Source organism: Oncorhynchus mykiss, chromosome 21 (genome assembly GCF_057628025.1).
Source record: "Oncorhynchus mykiss isolate SJ-2025 chromosome 21, ASM5762802v1, whole genome shotgun sequence".
NCBI classification, from domain to species: domain Eukaryota; kingdom Metazoa; phylum Chordata; class Actinopteri; order Salmoniformes; family Salmonidae; genus Oncorhynchus; species Oncorhynchus mykiss.
The window spans coordinates 15,790,001-15,800,000 of NC_143042.1; the positions used below are offsets into that span (position 1 = coordinate 15,790,001).

At 48.6% G+C, this 10,000-nt stretch overlaps 1 protein-coding gene across 50 annotated transcripts in view; it reads right to left on the minus strand.

Moving 5' to 3' along the window:
• The window catches only part of LOC110501039 (CUGBP Elav-like family member 2), a 221,329-nt gene that overhangs the window by 121,789 nt on the left and 89,540 nt on the right, over positions 1 to 10,000 (minus strand). For 5 of the 50 annotated variants that reach the window (XM_090214092.1, XM_090214085.1, XM_090214074.1 and 2 more), the window contains exon 1: positions 7,223 to 7,590. The exons of 34 other annotated variants lie outside the window; for them this stretch is intronic. In XM_090214092.1, the coding sequence (XP_090070218.1) occupies positions 7,223 to 7,299 (77 nt within the window). In that variant the 5' untranslated portion in view covers positions 7,300 to 7,590. Of the gene's footprint in view, positions 1 to 7,222; positions 7,612 to 10,000 lie in introns of those variants that run through there. 11 more of the 50 variants (XM_090214089.1, XM_090214082.1, XM_090214088.1 and 8 more) reach the window with 7 other exon arrangements.

Genomic DNA, 10,000 nt, shown 5'->3' on the forward strand with positions numbered 1-10,000 from the left:
TATACATATAAATATATGGATGAGCAATGACAGAATGTGTAGGTTGGTGTGTGTTCAGCTTTCAAACAGTGTGTCTGTCTCTCTCTGTGTGTGTGTGTGTGTGTGTGTGTGTGTGTGTGTGTGTGTGTGTGTGTGTGTGTGTGTGTGTGTGTGTGTGTGTGTGTGTGTGTGTGTGTGTGTGTGTGTGTGTGTGTGTGTGTGTGTGTGTGTGTGTGTCTGAGCTTCAATCGTCTCAAGGCCATCAATACAATTCTAAAAGACAATTCACAGGAAATAGAAAGCTCCCACACAAAAACAGACACACACCACCTCTCAAATCCTCACATGAGCTGGAGGAGCAGGTGCAGTATGCTGGAGGAGCAGGTGCAGTATGCTGGAGGAGCAGGTGCAGTATGCTGGAGGAGCAGGTGCAGTATGCTGGAGGAGCAGGTGCAGTATGCTGAAGGAGCAGGTACAGTATGAATCTTCACATGAGTTGGAGGAGAAGGTGCAGTATGACTCCTCACATGAGTTGGAGGAGCAGGTGCAGTATGAATCCTCACATGGGCTGGAGGAGCAGGTACAGTATGAATCCTCACATGAGCTGGAGGAGCAGGTACAGTATGAATCCTCACATGAGCTGGAGGAGCAGGTACAGTTTGAATCCTCACATGAGCTGGAGGAGCAGGTACAGTATGAATCCTCACATGAGCTGGAGGAGCAGGTACAGTATGAATCCTCACGTGAGCTGGAGGAGCAGGTACAGTATGAATCCTCACATGAGCTGGAGGAGCAGGTACAGTATGAATCCTCACGTGAGCTGGAGGAGCAGGTACAGTATGAATCCTCACATGAGCTGGAGGAGCAGGTACAGTATGAATCCTCACGTGAGCTGGAGGAGCAGGTACAGTATGAATCCGAGTGTGAGCTGGAGGAGCTGGTACAGTATGAATCCTCACATGAGCTGGAGGAGCAGGTACAGTATGAATCCTCACGTGAGCTGGAGGAGCAGGTACAGTATGAATCCGAGTGTGAGCTGGAGGAGCAGGTACAGTATGAATCCGAGTGTGAGCTGGAGGAGCAGGTACAGTATGAATCCTCACATGAGCTGGAGGAGCAGGTACAGTATGCATCCGAGTGTGAGCTGGAGGAGCAGGTACAGTATGAATCCTCACGTGAGCTGGAGGAGCAGGTACAGTATGCATCCGAGTGTGAGCTGGAGGAGCAGGTACAGTATGAATCCTCACATGAGCTGGAGGAGCAGGTACAGTATGCATCCGAGTGTGAGCTGGAGGAGCAGGTACAGTATGAATCCTCACATGAGCTGGAGGAGCAGGTACAGTATGAATCCTCACGTGAGCTGGAGGAGCAGGTACAGTATGAATCCTCACGTGAGCTGGAGGAGCAGGTACAGTATGAATCCTCACGTGAGCTGGAGGAGCAGGTACAGTATGCATCCGAGTGTGAGCTGGAGGAGCAGGTACAGTATGAATCCTCACGTGAGCTGGAGGAGCAGGTACAGTATGAATCCTCACGTGAGCTGGAGGAGCAGGTACAGTATGCATCCGAGTGTGAGCTGGAGGAGCAGGTACAGTATGAATCCTCACGTGAGCTGGAGGAGCAGGTACAGTATGCATCCGAGTGTGAGCTGGAGGAGCAGGTACAGTATGAATCCTCACGTGAGCTGATGTGTGCACAGTACAGTATGTGCTTTCTTGGTTACGAGTGAGAGAGAAAGGGAGAGATAGGACAAACTAATCTATTCATGAAAATCAGAATTCTATGCATTTGAGCTATTCCCTGTAGAAGAGAGGACTATAATCAGTTATTCTTTATAAGGCGAGAAACCAGGGCTAGAGGAAAGGAGAGAGGGATAAAGACAGTGCTAGGGGACATGGTAAGGTCCCTACTCTGTATCAATCCTTTCTGTTCTGTCTGTCTGGTGCTGAGTGGAGAGCATGACATCCCAGAGAGGTAAGAGTAATGAGCCAGTCATTAGTGGTTCATTTCCCCGTGTCGCTCTCTCTCACACCCGCCAAATTAGCCTGCTAATTAATCCAACCCAGACTAGGACACAGAGGGCTCGGCCAAGACAGCCTCACACACACACACACTAACGTTTTCATCAGATGTTGACATGAACCAGTAATGTGCGGTCCACCTAACTGAAGACATCATCATACAACCGGCGCACACACACACCCACACACACACACACACACACACACTCAAATGTTTCAGTCAGGTTAAATGAAGGTTAACAAATCTACTGCAGGACAATGGTACTGATGACACGCTGACAGTGTGTCTGTGTATGTAAATTGCCACTGGGGCTGAAGGCTGCTATAGACATGCATGTGAACTAGCTACTGTAGTAGACAGAATGGAGAGGCATGTCCCACTGGAGGAGGTGAGATGAGCTTCTCTCTCTGTCCCTCTCTCACTCTCACTCCCATCTCCACAGCAGGTAAGCCACAATTCAAATCAGAGGCTCCTCTGCTGTCCTGAACGGGCTGACACTAAGCCACATCCTGCCTGACTGGCAACCCTCCCTCTTTTTCTTCCTCTTAGTCCTTTCTTTCTCCCTCTCTGCTCTCACACCCTCCCTCATTGAGCTTCACATTTTGATTGTACTGCTCTCTCTCTCTCTGTCTCTCTCGCTCTCTCTCTCTGTCAGTCTGTCCCTTTTCCTGCCTCACATTGCCCCACCTCTCTCTCCCTCCCTCCCTGTTCCTTTCACTCTTTCCGCTCTCTCTCACCCTACCCACCGTTCTCCCTCTTCGACCCTCCCTGTGACTCTCCCTTCTCTCCCCCCGACACACATTTCTCATGCGATCCCTTGTTCTCTGTCACACGAGGTTTCAGCTGTTGGACTCATGATTTGTGTGCTTTCTGAGTAGGACGGAGGGATGGAGGAAGTGAGGGCTGGAGGGAGTGAGGGCTGGAGGGAGTGAGGGCTGGAGGGAGTGAGGGCTGGAGGGAGTGAGAGCTGGAGGGAGTGAGGGGAAGACAGGTGTGGTCCACCCGTGCGTAGGGGATGATGAATGGGTGTCTATAGTCAAATACACCCTTCCACTGATTCACTGAAGGAATGAAGGGATGAAGGAATGGAGCAGCTGTCTCTGGGGAGGAGGAGGGGAACGAGGGAGAGAAACCAAACGGAGGAGTGAAGTACAGAAGGAAAAACTGAACAGGAGAATAAGAAAGAGGGAAAATGATTTCCCCCGGCCGAGTTCCAATAGTCTTTTCCTTTCCTGTTTCCTCATGACCACTGGTCAAAAAGCAACACGATGGAACCTATCCAGTCTGTTCACTTATCTGTGATAATGACGGAAAGGAGATGAGGAGGAAAGGAGATGAGGCCATCTTAGTGTACCGCTGAGCCTCCCAGTGAGAGGTCTGACTGGGTCAGTATCATGGTTCCTCAGGGCCAGTGAAGTTCTAGTCAAGTTTGGGATCCTACACACACAGTCGATCTGGGGTGAGGGGTCGCACATTTCCCAGGGAGCCCTTTATTAAGAAAACCACGGCCTTGGCGTTAGAGTTAAAGGGGGCATTTTGGGCCCTAGACACTTCCACCACCCTTTGTCCCTTCTATGTTAACAGATCTGAAACCACTGCTAGGCATTACAGTGATGGCTCCATCTAGTTCTGGGATAAGCTAATTAGAGCTACCAGCAGTCTTTTCAAGGTGGTGGGGGCAAGAGGAAGTAGCTAGAGGCCGAACTGGAACGGGGCCAAGAATTCCTCTGGGAGCCAAACTCTGAGTACACTACCATCGGTTCACTAGACTTATGGGGGATCTGCCATTTCAGGTCCATTGAAGAAGAAAAAACCCCATCATGGAATAACATTCTGAGAATGAAAAAAAAGTCATGGAATAAAACACTATAGTTCTAAAATCCAAATAGAGCCATTAAACAACCTGACACAGATAATACTGTGGTATGTGCTATTTCACAACAACACATAACTTCTCGCTAGGTAAATAAACAAATAGCTGAGATATAAAAGTGTGTGTTTGTGTAAATAGTGACTGTTATCTGCTGGAGCTGTCCGCCTCTCTGTGACTGGGTGAGAAGCAGCATCGTAGCGAGGCCACAGACAAGTACCCTCCAGTTAAAACCTCCAGATTACCCAGCATTACCGGCACTATGGTGCGGTCCCCGCGGTGGGCAGCAACCCTCATCCGTTGACAGAAGCTCCACCCACCTCCCCCAACCCCTCTCATTATAAATCCAAAGAAGGTTGTGTGAGGTAAAAGGTGGGATGTCACACACACACACACACACACACACACACACACAGTGATACCGTGTACTGTAGCGGGCCTGGCTACAGCGGCAGGTAGCCAGATAGCACACGCCACTAAATGTCAGGCAGGAGACAAAAGACCCTTTAAAAACAGGCAGAGCCTTTCTGGATTGGAGGCTGGAGGGAGGGAGGGAGAAAGGGAGAGAGGGAGGGAGGGAGAGAGGGAGAGAGGGAGAGAGAGAGAGCGAGAGAGGAGGCAGGGGAAGTAAAGGCTAGGTAGAGGTTTAGGAGGAGAGTGATAGGAGTAAGGGATTGGGGAACGGAACGATAGAGGGATAGAGAAATGGCGTCGCTACGACTTTGAAGCTCTCCCAACCCCCCTTGGTTTTGTGTGTGTGTGTGTGTGTGTGTGTGTGTGTGTGTGTGTGTGTGTGTGTGTGTGTGTGTGTGAGAGAGAGAGAGAGAGAGAGAGAGAGAGAGAGAGAGAGAGAGAGAGAGCAGGGGGCGTGCATAAAGGCATAGACACTGATAAATGAGAGGGCGGTGTGAGTATAATGGACAAGTCAGTGGAGGGAAACAGCTCGATGTCTGATGGGATCAACCGAGTCAGAGTGTCTTCAGTCACTGGAACGAGAGGTCACACACACACAAAGGCCATTTGGTGAGGCCCGTTTAAATGTGCAACATTTAACAACATAATGAGAGAAGTCATGAGATGGCAATAGAGCTGAGGGAGGGAGAGAGGGAGAAGGAGAGAGGGAGAAGGAGGAGAGAGGGGCACATTCTCACCATTAGAACATGGGCCATCAACAGCTAACGCTCTAAGCCGAGGGGACGTAAATGGGACAGGGACTGGGAGCGCGAGTCAGCTGTGCGGGCGGAATAACAGACCGCGATCATTATGTCTGCCTGAAAAACTCCCTTTGTCCCCATTCTAGGAATTTTGGACTTAAGTGAATTAAGTGTCTTGTTGTGCACGCAGCATAATCTGATTTCTGTCCCTCTTATAGCAGAACTCGTGCCGCAGACCCCAAATCAAATTTGAGCAAGCAGAGAGTTGTAAGTTGAGAGTTGTAAGCATTCCGATTTAGCTTGAATGAGCTTCTGTGTTTTATCCCACAGGTTTTTTTGGGGACATTTTAAAAATGCATTTCGTACAATTCTACACAGTTTGACATGATTTATTATGCCTCTCTTAAGGGGTATTTTGAGGGGTATATGGAGATGCATTTTCAAAACACAGTATACGTGAAAGAAAACAGCTAAGTTCCTGCATTTTGCCATGGGGCAGAGAGAAAAATGTACAGTTTTATAATGCTATTCTACACATTTTGTCATGAGTCCGAGATAACATGTTGACGTTATAAAGTAACTATCTAGGGAAAATCCCACATTTTTAAAGTTAATATTCTGTTAATTTATACCCAAATGTTGTTGACTCATATTTTTGGCCAATGCTTAAATTAGAGAGAAAAAACACAACCTGTCACAAACAGACCATTTAAAAAATGCCTGCTTTTTCCTTATAGAGGATGATGTCATCCTTCTGAGAAGGATGAGCTGGCCAATCAGTGGTCTACTGGCATCAATATTTTTAATGACCAATATACACCCACACCATTCTGTTGTTGGGGTACGCCCACACCATTCAAACACAGAAAAGCTACTTTTTGACATATCCTACATAATTACCTTTTTTTTAAGGAAAACTATGTCACTCATATTGTGATTAATTAATTATAGGTCATATTTCATAGAAACCTGGAAACACTGGACAGTTACTTTAAAGGTTGCCTTTGGGTCAAAACACAAAAATAAAAGCTTTAATCTGTATAACTGACCAATGTACCAATAAGATATTTGGCTACAGAAGCTCCATTTACCGAATTCTATATCTTCCGTCCAAAAACACATTCTGTGAAATGAAGTCCACACATTATGGAGGGGTTTCTGGCTAGCTACAAGTCACTAGCTTTGCTAACAAACTAGTTATGTTGGCCGCAGCGCGCATGACCAGAATGACACATCCACGACCCAAAGGCACACCCCATTTATGTCGACCGTTAAAGCTAATTTCCTGCAATTCTACTCCTTTTGCCATTGCTTATGGCATGTTTATATACTTTCTGGGGGCCTGGGGGGGGGGGGGGGGGGGGGGTCTACCTGTTCTAAATATTGGGAGGGGGCATATCCCCACAAGTTCACCTACGCTCTGATCTTTTCCACTATGGATTCATGCCATGCAATAAAATACACACTCTGCAGTGCAAAGCTGCTGTCGATATTCCCTTTCACATAAAAGTAGCATAGAGCTAGTCCATAAATCAATTATTCTCATATTTGCAAACAAAGATGTGCACAATGACAAAACAATGCACAAGACAGCAGATATGGCATGCGAGTTAAATTATTAGCATGTGACACACACCACTGTATTTAGGGATGATTAGAGGGGGAATATGGAGCCACTCTGTCCCGCAACATGTGCACTCACCCTGTCCAAGCAACCCCGCTCCCCACTGCTTAGCCTACCCGAGCGAGACCCTGTGACATTTTAATGGGCGGCTGCCGCAAATATCAAAGAAGTTCCCCCGTTATTCTGTGCATGTAGTCGATAGCAGCAGGCAAGGAGATACACTAGACAGGCTACACGAACAACAATTTGACGACAGCTGATAAAGGACCTTTTTAAAGACGCGGGTCTTTCACCCATCATCATTGTACTGTCTGTCTATTAGGCAGCATTATCTTGTGCTTTACTGTCGGGCTCGCAGCAGTCTCGTTTTATTCAACGTTTCCTACGATAACAAATGCCCCACAAACACAAACTAACAGCATCGAATTGGGTAATTCTGACCCAATTCCAGTCTCCCTAAACACAAGCGCAAACATTTCCACATTGGACAGATGTTTTTCATAACCACAACCATATTCGGAAGAAAAAAAAGGGAGAGTCGGCAACCGGGAGGAGAACAGGCAAATGACTCACATTCTATCGCCCGGAACCAGCAAGCGGCTCTCCACCATCATATCGGGCAGGAAATCCAGATTGTAGGATGAAGTCATGTTGCCCTGGCTCTGTGTCCCTCCGTGTACAGGCTGAGGATCCGCGCTCTCCTCTCTGCTCTGCCTTACAAGTATACAGTGCGTCGCTCTGCTCTCTGAGCTCTCCCAGTTCGACAACTGCGCCTGGCCGCGGAGACGGAGAGGGACAGGTGCAAGTGCCAGGGCCTCCCCTAGGCAGTAGACACACACTCGGCAGTTGTCACATCCTCTTCTTCACGCACATTACTTATTTTTTTCATCTAATCCTGTCTGAAAATCCGCTCTGCTCAGGAAACTGTCGGGCTGTGGAATGCAGGTGCCGGGTCGGGAGGCGTGGCGGCCCCGCGCTGGAGCTAATCTTTAACCATTAGAAACCGTTATGTCCTAGATACCGTTATACCGGTTATTCCCGTGCATATGGGAAAATTAGCAGTCAGTGGAAATCTTCACAGTAATATATTAGGGTCATTATACTACAAAACTAACGATAGCCTAATAAGTGCAGCAATAAAATCCACCCCAAAATGTGTGCCTTTGCAATATTGAATTGTAGGAGGCTAAACAACATAACTCGATATTTTCTGCCAGAAAGAATGCTTCGATTTAGTGACCTATTTTCCATGAGGCGTTAACAACTCCATGGCCCAGCTGTAATCAATGTATATGATCGAACGCGCAAGGAGACGTGGCTAAGTACACTCATGAAAACCACATTTTGTATCTCTCATCACTCTTGGCACTTAACATGGGCCATTTAAATTATATATTGTTTAACGCAGCTAGGGCGGCAGGTAGCCTAGCAGTGTTGGGCCAGTAACCGAAAGGTCACTGGTTCGAATCTGCAATCCGACTAGATGAAACATCTGTCTATGTGCCCTTGAGCAAGGCACTTAACCCTAATTGCTCCTGTAAATCTCTCTGGATAAGAGTGTCTGCTAAATGACTCAAATGTAAGAAATGTAATGCCCATGGTATTTATTGTTCAGTAAATCGTATGGGTGTTCATGAAATAAAAAGGATAGGATGCTGCTGTGACCCCAAAACAAAACGCCTAGGAGTCAAAGCGCCCTCTCTGCTCATCCCTCTAGGGAGTAAAAGCCCCCTCTCTGCTCATCCCTCTAGGGAGTAAAAGCCCCCTCTCTGCTCATCCCTCTAGGGAGTCAAAGCCCCCTCTCTGCTCATCCCTCTAGGGAGTAAAAGCCCCCTCTCTGCTCATCCCTCTAGGGAGTCAAAGCCCCCTCTCTGCTCATCCCTCTAGGGAGTCAAAGCCCCCTCTCTGCTCATCCCTCTAGGGAGTAAAAGCCCCCTCTCTGCTCATCCCTCTAGGGAGTCAAAGCCCCCTCTCTGCTCATCCCTCTAGGGAGTCAAAGCGCCCTCTCTGCTCATCCCTCTAGGGAGTCAAAGCGCCCTCTCTGCTCATCCCTCTAGGGAGTAAAAGCCCCCTCTCTGCTCATCCCTCTAGGGAGTAAAAGCCCCCTCTCTGCTCATCCCTCTAGGGAGTCAAAGCGCCCTCTCTGCTCATCCCTCTAGGGAGTCAAAGCCCCCTCTCTGCTCATCCCTCTAGGGAGTAAAAGCCCCCTCTCTGCTCATCCCTCTAGGGAGTAAAGGCCCCCTCTCTGCTCATCCCTCTAGGGAGTAAAAGCCCCCTCTCTGCTCATCCCTCTAGGGAGTAAAAGCCCCCTCTCTGCTCATCCCTCTAGGGAGTAAAAGCCCCCTCTCTGCTCATCCCTCTAGGGAGTAAAAGCCCCCTCTCTGCTCATCCCTCTAGGGAGTAAAAGCCCCCTCTCTGCTCATCCCTCTAGGGAGTAAAAGCCCCCTCTCTGCTCATCCCTCTAGGGAGTAAAAGGGAGACACTATAACAAGAACGACTCTTTCTTGGCAACAGATGAAACTCTCTTGGGGAGAATTGAACAGGAACTGGGTCATGTGGAGCAAAAGAGTGAGCACACAGTGTACAGAGTGCGCCTGTTAGTGTGCAAGGTGGTGTGAGCCCAGGCACAGCTCTAGGGATAGTTTTCTTTTTTGCACCTAATGGTTAAGGCCAGTGTATGGGGGGAGAAAACTGATCCTGCATCAGTACTTTAGGGCACAAAGTCCCTGGGGTGCAAACTGTACGGTACTGCATGTTTCACCGCACCTGACCACTATATAGTGAAATAGGTCATAAGTAAACAACATGCTACTATATATAGCAGCTGCAGGAATGCGTAATAGGGTTTTTATTTACACCCAAATTACGGGGGACGAAGACCAAACAAACACTATACAAAACGCAGGGTTGAAACCCAAACAAAAGAGCGAGAAGTACCTCGAATAAATAACACAAGCGCACAATGACTCACCCACGGGACGAGACCCGTAATCATCTGCTCAATCCACAAATGCACGAAAGCCAAAACACACAGCACAGGTACTCACACGACCAATGGACATTGGAACAATAATCAAAGGCACACTCATACAATTACTAATCACTGGGAATAGGTGCCAGGTGTGCCAGGTGTGCCGGGTGTGCCGGGTGTGCCGGGTGTGCCAGGTGTGCCGGGTGTGCCAGGTGTGCCAGGTGTGCCAGGTGTGCCAGGTGTGCCAGGTGTGCCGGGTGTGCCAGGTGTGCCAGGTGTGCCAGGTGTGCCAGGTGTGCCGGGTGTGCCAGGTGTGCCAGGTGTGCCAGGTGTGCCAGGTGTGCCGGGTGTGCCGGGTGTGCCAGGTGTGCCAGGTGTGC